Consider the following 14,993-nt stretch of genomic DNA (forward strand, 5'->3'; position numbering starts at 1 on the left):
CTACATGATGTACAGCATATATTCATATTACATATTGGATCATTTCATTGTATTCTTTGCCATATTTAATGCCAAATACAAAAAAAAATAATAAAACAAATTGGTTTTTTCTTTACAAACTTACTGACACAAGCTGTAATTTATCTCCTATCAAAAATAAACACAACTTTTCATGGAGTTGTTTATCAAAGCAGTCACCCATCAGTATTCTCTTTGTACTCCTCTCTTTTCACATCATCTCCTGCTATTGAATTAGAATCATTCATTCAGAGGTGAGTCATTAACAAGTGATGTTGGCTTTTGTTCATAATTTGTACACCTGCCTGAATAACTGCTCTGTCTATAAATATGACGCTGGCACCAGCAGGAGAGTATCAAGTGGTTCATGCAAGCGTTCAGTGTAAGTTTATTTTAAAAATGAGTGCAATATTTGCTTCACAAAGGAGGTTCAGTTTATCCTATTCAACCAGAATAAGCATAGAGTCAGCAGAAAACACCGATATGAGTCATTCTTGTAGTTTTTCTTTGGCATGAGGACTTGTTGAGTAACAATAAAGTTGTGAGCCTCTTTCTGAAGTTAGTAAATGTGCTGAGTCAAGTCCACGCCTCCACATTGTGCCATCATTCAGTCCTAAAGCTGCACTGCAGGGCCCAGGGAGCACCTGCTGCAGCGCTGGCAACATCCATCCTCCAGATGTTGAAAACTGTTGATGATGGAAGATGGACAGCAGGTTATTCTCCAGTCAGTGACCTATGGTCTGTTCTTAAAGCACCCATGGTAACCTTACTCCTGCTGACCTGTTTCCTGATATGTCTGTAAGCAAGAGAAACGAGCATTGCAAAAAAGGTGTGTCTAAAAACAAGATAAAAACACTAAATCTGAGGGGAATGATCTTGCTGGATGGACAGATAAATTCACTTGACAATATTTCTTAAATTAAGATTACTGAATCTATAAATAAGCATGTTGAACACTTAAAATAAGAAACTAACGCTTAAAACAAGATAAATTATCTAACACTTCTAAATCTAAAGTTTTTGTTTTATCTTGGTAAGAAACACATAATCTGCAGGTCACTCTGCTCGGGCCAGTTCATCGCTGCTTGCAGCTTTAATTTATCTTGTTCTAAGAGTTAATTTCTTTTTTTAAGCGTTCAACATGCTTATTTCGACATGCTTAGTTGGTAGAGCGGGTTGCCCACCGATTGGAGGGTTGATGGTTTGATCCCTGACCATGGCAGCAGTTACCAGTAACCAGTGATGAACACACAATCCACCTTCTTCCTGGAAGCTGTGTGGTATTCTCTACCTGTGGCAAATGTGTTGTACACAGCTGTTTTCTACACTGGGAGAACTATGGACACACTGCAAAAAAGGTGTGTCTAAAAACAAGATAAAAACACTAAATCTGGGGGAAATTACCTGGCTGCATGGAAAGATAATTTCACATGACAAGATTTCTTAAGATTAAGATTATTAAATCTAGAAATAAGCATGCGCTTAAAAGAAGAAATTAACTCTTAAAACAAGATAAATTGTCTAACACTTCTAAATCTAAAGTTTTTTTTTAATCTTGGTGAGAAACAAATAATTGTCAGGTCACTCTGCTCGGGCCAGTTCATCGCTGTTTGCAGCTTTATTTTATCTTGTTTTGAGAGTTAATTTCTTATTTTAAGCGTTCAACATGCTTATGGCGGTTGTGGCTCAGTTGGTAGAGCGGGTTGCCCACCGAACGGAGGGTTGGTGGTTCAATCCCTGACCATGGCAGCCTACATGTCGAAGTATCCTTGAGCAAGATACTGAACCCCAAATTGCTCCTGATGCTGCGTTCATCAGCGTGAGAATGAATTCCCAATGGTGGCAGGTGGCACCGTTTAGGGTAGCCTCTGCCACCAGTATGAATGTGTGTGTGAATAGGTGAATGAGTGCAGTCTGTACTGTAAAGTGATTTGAGTGGTCGCAAAGTGACTGGAAAAGCGCTATATAAGTGCAGATCCATTTACCATTTCTAGATTTAATAATCGTAATTTAAGAAATATTGTCAAGTGAAATTATCTGTCCATGCAGCAAGATCATTTCCCTCAGATTTAGTGTTTTTATCTTGTTTTTAGACACCTTTTTTGCAGTGAGGGGATTCTCAGGGTGTTCCTTGCATCTCAACAGGTCAGAGTTACCCTCAGTCCTCAACAGCTTAGCTTGTGATTGCAGCCCTGACAGACCGAAATACTGTGGATTTCTTGGAGAGGTAAATTAAGGTTACATGGACTATAATTTATGCATCTGAATATTTTTTTGACAGCCTGTCAAGGACAAGACACCTGGATACTAGTATGCATGTAAATATATTCACTGGACTTGCACAGATTTAAACACACATTCAGAGTTACTCTCACCAACTCTCCTCTTTCTGTTCCTTCCACTTGTGGAATTGACGTCTGCTTCGACTCACCCTGACCTCAAAAGAACCTTTGAGTTAGTTCCACTCTGCACATTTAATAAACGTGACTATTAATCTTGAACTAAGTAGATCCGGCGACTCCCTTGCTTCGTCTGCTGTGCTGGATTTACCTCTGGTGACCAGACGTCCCAAAAGATGAACAGACTTTCCTAATAATAGCTAATAGAGGGACATTTGTGATGATGACTGAAGGAACAAAAAAAAAATGTGTTGTTTGTTTTAATGTATATGTATGCATTAAAAAAGTAAGCATACACTGCAAAAAAGGTGTGTCTGAGGGAAATGATCTTGCTGCATGGACAGATAATTTACCTTGACAAGATTTCTTAAATTAAGATTGTTAAATCTAGAAATGAGCATGTTGAACACTTAAAATAAAATAAATAACTCTTAAAACAAGATAAATTATGTTTTTTTATCTTGGTAAGAAACAAATAATTGTCAGGTCATTGCTGCTTGCAGCTTTAATTTATCTTGTTTTAAGAGTTAAGTTCTAATTTTAAGCTTTCAACATGCTTATTTCTAGATTTAACAATTTTAATTTAAGAAATCTTGTCAAGTGAAATTATCTGTCCATGCAGCAAGGCAATTTCCCTCAGATTTAGTGTTTTTATCTTGTTTTTAGACACACCTTTTTGCAGTGAATGAACTGGCATTTGGAACAAATCTTTCATTCTTTTCAAACTAACAATGCTGCTTTATTTGTTTGCCAAAGAAATTGTGTTTAAAAAGCTGCCAACATGTGCTGACATTCATATCGGAGATGCAGTAATCAGCATAAAATAAGTAATTTCTGTCAATATCCTGCAGCCCTGATCCGTGCGACTCTGCTCATGAGTGTGCATGTGCATATTTAATTTTTGCTTATGTGTGTGTGAGCATGTAATTTTGGAAGTGGTAGCTTTGTGCCGAGACAGCAGAAGGCTGATGAGCATATTGTAAGTGTTGATGGGCTCTTTCCTAGCTCCTCTGTCTGCTCACCTAAGGCCTAATTATACTCACAGCACAGTGACCATGTGTGAAAAACCGTTAGCATCTCAAATGAAGCCTCAGGATGTCAGACGTGCATGTGTTTTTTTCTAGATATTAAATACAATAGAAAATGTAAATTTCTCTATCTGGTGGCTGTCTGACATAAAAAACACTTTATTATTCTCAATCAATTGAATTTCCTTTGGCTCACAGTGAGTCAGCAATTACAGAAAAACAATTTGAATACACCACCTCCGAGTTTGTTCGAAGATTACAAATCAATCAAAATGACAAAACAAATTACAAACAAATCCTCTTGAAAATAATCCTATCCTAATCAAATTGGCATATGCCTTTTTTCACTTTGTAAACCATACTTGCAGTGTTGCAGCTGCGTTCGATGACGCAGATTTAGCAAATGAGCGTTCAGTAACTTGGTCTCATCATTTTCAGTAAAAGCTCTGCTGCCTCTACAGTCAATCACCTTTTCTGGGAAGGGATGACATCAACACACTTGACCCGAAAATTATATTATGTGGGTCTCACCTTGTAACAACAATTCATCACTATTATTATTATAAAGTCTGAAAGGAACTCCTGACCCCTAAACAGTTTTTAAGAACCAACGACCAGAACAAATGCCCTTGCTTTTCAAAAATCCTCCTCACTTTCAAGGTCTGAAAAACTGGTCCTCAGAAAGATTAAAGTACACACACAGGCATTTTCTAAAGCACTAAAGCAAACATTCATTTAACCTTCACAAACAAACATGATATCATCTTCCCACTGCAGCACATATTTGTGTAGGAAGTATGAATTTGCCCCTCAGAGATAGACATTACCACTTTATCTCACTTTACATGTACACGGTTTGCTGTAACACTAGAATTATGATCATGTTGGATGGTGTGACCTTTGCATATTCTGTACATACTGTGGGAATGGGGAGGCATCACATTGAATACATTAAAGCTCCAATGTTTTTCTGGAAAATATTAATGCAGTGGTTACCAACCTGGTGGTTATAGAGACCCCTCCAAGGATCGCAAAGGGGTTGCAAGAAGAATTACAAGACAGAGAAGCAAAGACACAGTTCAGGGGCCTCATGTATCAAAGAGTGCGTAGCTTTCATCCTGAAAGATGGCGTACTCCCAAAACTAGAAAAGCACCTGAGCAAACTCACCTCCACATGTATCAAACTGTGCTTACGCCAGGTTCAGCTCACCTTTCCTTGATACATCCCAACCAGCCTGGAACTGAGCGCACATGCACGAGCCACCAGCCACCAGCCACCAGCCATGCCAGTATGAATGTGTGTGTGTGAATGGGTGAATGAGTGCAGTCTGTAGTGTAAAGCGATTTGAGTGGTTGCAAAGAGACTAGAAAAGTGCTATATAAGTGCAGGTCCATTAACCATTTCTAGATTTAATAATCGTAATTTAAGAAAAAGACAGATAATTTACCTTGACAAGATTTCTTGTCTAGAAATAAGCATGTTGAACACTTAAAATAAAATAAATAACTCTTAAAACAATATGTTTTTTTATCTTGGTAAGAAACAAATAATTGTCAGTGCACTCTGCCCGGGCCAGTTCATCGCTGCTTGCAGCTTTAATTTATCTTGTTTTAAGAGTTGAGTTCTTATTTTAAGCGTTCAACATGCTTATTTCTAGATTTAACAATTTTTATTTATTTATTTATTTATTCAATATTTATTTTTATTTAAGAAATCTTGTCAAGTGAAATTATCACCACCAGCCACGCCCCGGCTCCTCCCACAAATTAATATGCAGATGACTATAAATCGCCCGCATGTCCGCTGATTATCTAAAAAAAAATGGCAAATCAACGTACTGACACTGCAGCGAGTTGGACGTGGTGATCTCCAGGTGGAGGCAGGAAAAATGAGCTTTTTGGTGCCTCAGCTCTGGGATCAGTAACAAGATGTCACTGTGGTTGTTAACCAGCCGGATCAGAGAGCTGCACCATGACAGAAGGTCCCTCAAGACACGCTCCTTCTAAAATCCACTGTTGTTAAAGTTACTCAGCGCCGTTAGAGCAGCCAGTGTGTAACGCCTGCTATAGTCATTTTAACGCATCAGTTTATAAGCCACACTCAACTTGTTGTCCCAGTTAAACATCACATACGGCAGGGGTGTCAAACTCAAATACACAATGGGCCAAAATTTTAAACTTGAATACAATCACGGGCCAACATAGAACAAATAAACCTTTTAATATATACCAAACATGTTTTGCTTTAACATTGAATATGGAACCAGCAATGCTTATAAACATACAATATATAACTAAATAGTGCAGACATGCAAAATCAAATTTCAAATAAAAAGCACATCAATGTCATTAATTTATTAAATAAAAATTAAATAAAAATCGTATGCCTCTTTTCTATTTACATCCTTCTGATTTAAATATCAAAATAAACTTTTTCAACAGGTTAACAAATTCTGCCTTTCTTTTCGTGAATTTTTGGGAAGGGGTAGCTCGGAGACAGCTCTAGCTTGAGGTTGCTATGACGACTGTCACAGAGGAGCGTTTCTGGGTCCTGTCCTGATTGACGCGCCAAAACAACAGCAGGGCATTGTGGGATTTGTAGTATTAGCGGTAAATGCGCCGTATAATACCGGCGGGTCAGCTTTTATACTACAATAATTATATAATAATTTGGTATTGCCTCGCGGGCCAAATAAAATTACACTGCGGGCCAAATTTGGCCCGCGGGCCAGAGTTTGACACCCCTGACATACAGGATCAAAAATGCACCACACCTGACTTATTCTGAAAGGATTTCTAACACGTTTTTTCTCTGGAGAGAGGGATGTGTGCATCATGGATTGCTGTGCACCTGCACTAACATCTCATCTCATCTCAACATCATGTTAAACCAAAGGAGAAACAGTTGGCGATGGGCACTTTGACACAGTAATTAAGGCAGGTTATCTGTGAAAACTGTGTGTGCTCCATAATCACAATCACAAGTACGTTATTGATCCCCAGAGGGAATTTCGGTTTATATAAAAATAGTGGAAATAGCTAAATATATAGACTTAAGAAAATATACAATCTTAAAAAACATACAGACTTCAACATACGATCATTGCACAAGTAAGCAGCAGTACGCAGGTGAAATCTGAAATCTGATAATACATCATCTATCCACTCATATTTAAAACGGGTTATTGAGGGTGGAAAACTGCATTTTTTCTTCATTGACAGAGAGCTATAAACTGTTAACACAAAGCCAGTTGTGTGTCGTTTGAGTTCAGATATGAAACACGTTTTAAATAGAGCATAAAGACAGTATTTTCTGCCAAACAAAAGTTTGCGGTGCCACCGCACATTCTCACGGCAAGTTCACTTTTCATACATGTGGCGTGTGCGGGAAAAACAGCATATGCAATGTTTTTGTGCGTACGCATCATTGATACAGGATGGCCCTAATTCCCCAAATGATTCCCCAAATTACTAAATATTGTTCTTTAGGCCTCTTAAAAGTGCACAAAATGAATTATGTTTGCTTAACTTGGTCATAACCAAGAGACATATGGGATAATCTTTGATAATGGTTTGCAAGTCGCTCCATTCTAAGGGCTGAAGAGCTGGAAAGGATGGGAGCTATTGTGTTAGAGGATGCTCATATATCCAGATATGTGCCTGTCACAGTATGACACATAAATAACAAAGAGCCCGGCATCTATCCAAGGCACTCCAATACAACATCTAGAGTGCAGTATAAGTGCAGAAAGTCCTATCTCTCTGTCTTTCCATATTCTGTCTTTCTGTCTCTTATCTTTCTCTCTTTCTTGTAGTTTCTCTCTAGTCATGACCCTGTAACCGGCGTGTGTCAGGATCTTCAGAGTTGTCAGTTCCAGTTACTGCTGAGCAAGCTTAATGAGAGCAGAAAGAGGGAGGGCATGAAAGGAGGAGATGGAGACAAGAGAGATGGGATGAGCCGAAAGAAGTGAGGTGAAGCACGAGCCGGAGAGCAAGTCAAAGGAAGGGGTTGTTATAGTAAAAACGTAAGCAGTAAAGAGAACTGCAACTGAGACTAATAATGAGAATTCAGAGGATGTGTTTCCCTCCTCTTTGCGCTTTGCTCGGCTCCCTACAGTGAGTAAAAGACAAATAATAGACAGATATAGATGGAGCTTGTTTTAACCCACATTAACCCACTTTGATCCTGCAAATCTCACACTGACACACTTAAACACACAAAATCATGCAACATGTAGGCGCAAACATGTATACGTCTTACACTTACTGAGAAATACACAAGGATGTACACACACACACACACACTGACTGGAGCAGCCCTTATTATCTGCGGCAGACCAACCTCGTTAACCCTGACTGGTAAAAAGACAACAGAGCAGAAAAAACAAGAGGAGGGAGGGAAAAAAGATAATAGAAGAGGAGAAGACAAATGAGAGAGTGAAAGAGAGGAGAGTTGGTGAAAATGAGGCTGCATCTTGTTGGTGTTTTCTCATCTGGTAACTGTCATTCTGACAGGGGAAAATCAAACCGCCCACTCTGCTCGAGTAGAGCTGAACCACCAGCAGCAACTCATCCTCCTGATTGCGACTGTGGCTCATTATTTTTGAATGCACACAATTTTCTAGAGCATACACCTACTCAGGAACATATCGAACTATTGACTGATTGATACTGAGGCTGATTGCTTTGTCAATTGTATACCAAGCAGATTCATTAACGAGGCAACAGCGAACCTCAAACACATACTCAGTGCTCCCTACTCTGCACAAATATATGATGAGATGATTCCACCTCAAGACCCACTTCAAAATGGGTAATATCAGATTGAAACATAATCAAGTGTGCTTCTATTTCTGTACAGTTTGTGTTACACCCTTATGTTTCCATTTACAGACACAAAATTAAGTGGTGTCGTGTCCTTGTCATTTAAGCAACTGCAGCAAATTTAAGATTCTGTAATATTTCCACTGTGACTTAATCTTTTTAAGATCAACTTTCAATTTCAAGACTGATTCTCAAGACAAAAACTGTTGGTCTGACATAGACTGTTGCCAATAGGGCTGGGCAATATGAAAGTATATATCTCCAAACAGCACCTCCAAGTCTGAGGTCATGGTTCTCTGCCGGAAAACGGTGGACTGCCCCCTCTGGGTGGGGAGAGGGGTACTGTCTCAAGCAAAGGAGTTCCAGTATCTGGGGGTCTTGTTCAGCAGTGAGGGTAGAACGGAGCGTGAGATGGACAGGCGGTTTGGTGCTGTGTCAGCAGTGATGCTGGCGTTGTACCGGACCGTCGTGGTGAAGAAGGAGCTGAGCCTGAAGGTAAAGCTCTCGATTTACCGCTCCATCTACGATCCAACACTCACCTATGGTCATGAGCTTTGGGTAGTGACCGAAATAACGAGATCGCGGATATAAGCGGCTGAAATGAGCTTCCACCGTAGGGTGGCTGGGCTCAGCCGTAGAGATAGGGGGAGGAGCTCAGACATCCGGAGGGAGCTCGGAGTAGAGCCGCTGCTCCTTCACGTTGAAAGGAGCCAGTTGGTTTGGACATCTGGAAAGGATCCTCCCTGCGCCTCCCGTTAGAGGTGTTCCGGGCACGTCCAACTGGTAGGAGGCCCCGGGGAAGACCCAGAACACGGTGGAGGGATTATATCTCTCTCCTGGGAACGCCAGGAGGAGCTGGACGTTGTGGCTGGGGAGAGGGACGTCTGGAATGCCCTGCTTAGTCTGCTGCCCCCGCGACCCGGCCCCGGATAAGCGGACGAGAATGGATGGATGGATTGATATCGGCAAACAATATAAAAATGTTTTTCGAATATAGTTTTTTATATCGTCTTTCTGTCTGCATGCTGAAAAACAGTGAACTGTGTCACGGCATTTACTTCATCTGGACAAAGCTTTAGGTTCTGATACCAATGAAATACTTACTACTTTTTACCAAATTACTATAAAACATGCAATAATATGATATACTGTAACCGAAAGACATATATATATCAGGATGGACATATTTCACAGATCTTGATCTGGCGAGCAGGTGCAAGCAAGTAGCCTATTCAGCAATCACCCTTTAACCCTTAAGAGTAGTTGATTACAAACAGTCATTCAGCTCAGGTGTCCTTGAGCAAGATACTTTCTACATGACCCTGTGTTCTGACCTCCGTACAGGAATCAATGAAGGATCACATTTCACTCATAGCGTGCTGTGGAGGTGAGCAGCTGGCTGACTGACAGTGAGCGTACTATCAAGGAAAAAGGAGCAGAATTAGCTCTGATTACAGAGAAACACACAATAAATCTGGCTCTTATCTGCACAGCGCTGCAAGAATGTTCTGCAACTTCTGCATATTGGCTGGTAATGGGTGTGTTTATATGTGTATGTGTGTGGGATAGACACAGTGTGTGTGTGTGTGTGTGTGTGTGTGTGTTTGAGGGGGGTTGTTAATTAAAGTGGTTGTGTAAGAGGACTGGATATAAAAAAGCCGCTTTCTGTCAGAGATCTGGAGCAGGAGTTCTGTTACAGCTTTTAGGCACACACACAAACGAACACACAGACACACGCACACATTCAGACACCGTGGTGCAATGTGACTGGATTTTTCTATAATGCAGAGGGATAACAATGCAAGCATGGCAATGGGATATATTTGGCGAGAAGGAGAGAGCGAGAGAAGGAGAGGCACGAAAAGAAAGGAAAGGATAAAAGAGCAGAAGAGGGAAAAGACCAGCAGAGAAGAGTGGATGAAAATAGAAACAGATAGGACTGAAGTCAAACAGGAAAGAGTAGAAGAGAATAGAATAGTAAACAGCTGGGCAGACAGCAGCTGGGCAGAGGGAGAACTTACGGAGGCAGGTGTTCTCGGTGAAAAACTCGGTGAACCTGTCACACTCGTCCTTGTTGTTTCCACTGTTGCTGCAGTCGCAGTACGGAGAGACGCTGATTTTGGGTGAGCGCAGGTAGTTGGGAGTCATCACGGTACCTGCAGCAGGTGGATGGAAGGATTCATTCATGCATTCATCTTTTCGCCTTTGTTTGAAACAAGGAATCTCTGCGAATTACTATCAAGAACCCCAAAATGCTGCTGACTGTCAAGGAACAAATACTTAAAGCCTTTAAGACTCAGTTATCATCCTCCTTCTGTGTTATGATGAATGACATAATAACAAAGTTAAATCATTGTTGCATTTATTTCTCTTTCCCCTCCTCCCCATGCACAGGATAACGCAGTGTGGTGGAGTTTCTGCAGGAAGCAGAATGCAGAGGAGCCCAAATGAAGAATAGGCTTTCTCCCTGCGAGGGAAAGTAAATAGCTTCAGTCAGTGATTTCTCACTCCCCCAATGGATTGTTCCCTGGTGCTGGCTGCGCTCCAAAACAGGCCTTTTTGTTTTGCAGTAGGCAGAATGAATTGGCGCTGTGTGGAAAGTGTGCATGTGTGTATGTGTGGTCTGGTTTAGTGACTTGCGAGGACTGAGTCCTGACAGCTCACTGTTATGGTGAGGACATAATGGGTTGTGAGGTTTGGCTGGTGTAATGATCGCCTTATGAGTACTGTCACTTGAAATTACTTTTGTTTCTTTTGGTTACCACGGTAACGTAAGGTCAGAGTTGAGGCTGACTGTACTTTTTCCCAGGGCTGGACAGAACTCATGGTACCATCTTTACATTGTTTTTCTTTTTTCACCTTCAAGTCTGGCATATAAATGGTGTTTGAGCTTCCCCTGCGTAAAATAAACAGGCAGTGTGACGGTAAAGACTTGTTTTCTGTTGTTATTACAACTTTAAAGACCCATGGAGACCCCCTGGATACACTACACTGGTCCACATAATGATTGAGACCAGGGTTTCAACCTAAGTTAGATTAACCCTTTGATGCACAACATATAAACACCTTCTAATGCACAACATGGCATTCATTCCCCATGTTATTTCATACTGGCTGTGTGTTTGAATATCTTTTTTTATTTATCACAACAGATCATTATATCCGTTTTTCAAAACCTGGGTCTAAAATGACCTAGTGCATTAGAAGCGTAGTGATACAAAAAGGGTTTTTATCCAAAAAGTAAAAAAGTAAAACAAAAAAATAGGATGTATGATGATCAAAAACGAGTTATTTGAGGAAAACCTGCAATACTGAATGATGAAATGAATTTATTGCAAAGTTATAGTATATAAAAACTTGCATTTTGTGCATCAAAGGGTTAAAGGAACTTGGGTCTGAATTTGATATGTTTGTCCATCATTTCCATCAGTATTCACCAAGTAAATTGCCGACATTTGAAAACACAGTGACATTGCTGCAGGAAGCCCAACAGTTTAAGAGACTCGAGTTATTTGACTATCAGACAGGTTGGAAAATAACCTCCAGGTTTGCTTTAAAGAAGGCAAAGGGGAAAACTATGACTCAAAGTTTCCATTGTAAACATCCATCACAGGTTATAGGCCAACCTGCTGTTTCAACTTTAACCTACTGTACTTGACATAAATGTGCTCACACAAGTTTGCTTGCCCATGAGAGATCACTAAAGCATTTAATAACTGGATATATTAGTTCCTGACTGGAAAACTTCACATGAATGCCTCCTCAAATTGGAACAATTTGGAAAGTTGGCAAAGGTTGACCTTATATTACGCACAAACATGGCAGTGAAAAGTTAATGTTGGGTTTATTTTAACTTTATTAATTCACTTATTGCATTTCAGTTTTTTGCTCACATGTCATTTGTAATAAGGGATTAGATTAATATAGTTTATTTACTTTACAACTACTGAGTTACTACATTAATCTTTATTAAACCTTACTTGGAATACATTGGTATGAATATTTCAACCATATTTACACGAGGACTTACATAGGACTGGAACAAGGGGGGTGCTTAAATGTCATTTATTTTTGTATCTATATAATTTCTGAATCATCTGTCGGTATGTATTTTTCTTTGTCTGTGAGCCGAGTTGTAGTGTAGTATATATCACAGTGTGGGTTTTTGTGTGTGTGTGTGTGTGTGTTTGTGTGTGTTTTGTTTGTTCTTTGTGTTTGTTTGTTTTTCACCGTGTGCTGCGAAAATCAATAAACATATTGTTAAAAAAAAACCTAACTTGGAGTATGAATCCTTGATATTTTATTTTATTTTTTGGCTTAATGAAACCATTTCAGTCAAGACATTTTGAGCACTATTTTCATTTTTACTGCTTTTGGCAATCAGACCTGTGTATCCAGATTTCAGCACTAACTTTGGTTAGTGCTGCTTATCATAAGCAACAGGAACAAAAAACAATGGAAATAAGATTCAAGTTTTAAAATATCTGAGCTGGGACTTTAATGCGTTAATTAAGATTAATTAATTACACAACGCGTTAAAAAAATTGACGCATTTTAATCGCACTTATTTTTGCACCGCGGAACATTTCTCACTGGATGAGTTTCAGGAGGACCAATTATACTGAAGCACCAATTAGCGTTCATGAGTTCAGACAACAACAAACCACAGTGAACATGAAGGAAGAAGCTGATGAGACGCTTTGGTTGGCCCCGTGGATGATGGGACATTTAGTTACTAAAAACCAATGGATGGAAGCGTCGATAAGAGCATGGTTGTGTTGCTATGCAACAAGGAATTCACATCACCGCAGCACATCCAGCCTCAAGTATCACCTCAATGCTAAACATATAGCAGCTAGTGTGGTAGCTAGTGTGGATTGTGTTTTACTTAAAAAAACCAAAGTATTCTAGTTTACAGAAGGTCTACCTACCTATAGGCTACCTGAATTTATGAAATGTACTATATTTATAAATATGCTATTGCTACACTTGATGGCAAAAATTGCACTGGTCTGTTGGACTTGAACAAAAATTAACAATATTTTTGTTGCTTAAACTTATGTATTCAGACATTATTCAATGGTATACTAAAAATCCATGTGAAAAAAATTACTTCTAACTGTTCTCAGGTCAAATATTTATATGCGATTAAAATGCGATTAATTTCGATTAATTAATTACAAATCCTCTAATTAATTACATTAGTTTTTTAATTGAGTCCCGGCCCTAAAAATAACATAATTTTCCTTTTAAGAACAATTCAAAAAGACTTTGAGTAAAAGCCAAAACAAGGCTGACCAATAACAACAAAGTGGACTCACCAATCAGACCGGAGTATGAGAGGAGGCAGTCTCCGTAGTTCTCCTTCAGACAGCCTGACAGCGAGCGAGGCTCCGGCTGGCAGTTGACAAAGAAGTCAGCCAGTCGTGACCTGAACACACACAGATCCAAAAAATATTTCAGAGCCAAACATGATTATAGCTCCAATAGATTTCATGAGACATTCAGATGGCCAATGTGATTGGAATGTGCAGCAAAATGCCCGGTCCAAACGAGCGTACGCTGAAAGTCATTTTTCTCGATGCAATTAGGCTTCTTAATGTGGGCCTTCAGTGGAGTAAGATGACCCTCTTACGTATGCTGCGGCTGCTCTGTATCCTGCAATGAATGAGGCTGAAGGCAATTCTCCACCAAGTCTGTTCTGTTTCATTTACTGCCTTCACAAATGTTTGTTTACACTTTTGCCACAGGTGCAGTGGCACGTGAAATTGAAATGGAGTTTGGATTCCCAAGGAATTCACCATTTGAAGTGAGATTGAATGTGATATAGTGGCACTACGACATGAAACAAATCCTTCTAATGACACTTTTGGACTGGAATGTCATTTTGGAAAAGTGATATGTTGAATCATTCCTTTTTGCTATGTTAACATTGCACTAGACCACATCCGGTTTACTTCTAACCAATTAGATATTTTAGCTTTTACTTCCTTACTGGCAAGACGCCATCTTCTTCTTCACTGGAAGTCAACTGAAGCTCCCCCTAGCACTCAGTGGCTCAATGATACCATGTCTTTTCTAAAGCTGGAGAATATCAAATATTCAGTGAAAGGTAACTCTGATACATTTTATAACAAGTGGCTTCCCTTTCTAACATTTCACTCTCTTCACTCTATGCCTTCTGATTGATGGGCCCTCATCCTCTCTTTCTTTTTCTTCTTGTCTTTATCAATATTATTTATTTATTTATTTATTTATTTATTTTCTATCTTCTCCTGTCTTTTGGCTTCCTCTGTATTTTTGTTTACACCCTGTAGCTAAAACACTTATTCAGTTATTACATACAATAATCCTCGGTTACTTATTGAATTATTTTTTATTTTATTTATTTATTTTGATGTGCACATTGTTTGTTTGTGTGGCCTATTGGGCCACAAATATAAAATAAGAAAACATCCTAGGAGGCAGACCATGTCTTGCTCTTCATTCATTATGATGCACATTATTTCTATTGTATCAATATGTTTACATTTTCTATTGTGATGTGGATGTGATGTGATCCTCAATGTTATTATAACATTGGTTCCTGTTCTAATGTGCTTTACCTCCGAATAAAAATATTAATAAAAAAAAATGTTAACATTGTACTAATTATTGAGATATCTGACAATGGTAAAGAATCATAAAAGGTCAGATAACCAAAAGTTGGGAACAAACCCCTAGT

General features: G+C 39.3%; 1 protein-coding gene across 1 annotated transcript in view; it reads right to left on the bottom strand.

Moving 5' to 3' along the window:
* gfra1a (gdnf family receptor alpha 1a) overlaps positions 1-14,993 on the bottom strand; it is a 133,976-nt gene that overhangs the window by 19,997 nt on the left and 98,986 nt on the right. The window contains exons 6-7 of the mRNA XM_059359918.1: positions 13,591-13,700; positions 10,291-10,425 (exon numbers count right to left, since the gene is read on the bottom strand). Of these exons, the coding sequence (XP_059215901.1) occupies positions 10,291-10,425; positions 13,591-13,700 (245 nt within the window). The remainder of the gene's footprint in view (positions 1-10,290; positions 10,426-13,590; positions 13,701-14,993) is intronic.

The sequence above is a fragment of the Centropristis striata genome, chromosome 20, assembly GCF_030273125.1.
Source record: "Centropristis striata isolate RG_2023a ecotype Rhode Island chromosome 20, C.striata_1.0, whole genome shotgun sequence".
In the NCBI taxonomy this organism is placed as follows: Eukaryota; Metazoa; Chordata; class Actinopteri; order Perciformes; family Serranidae; genus Centropristis; species Centropristis striata.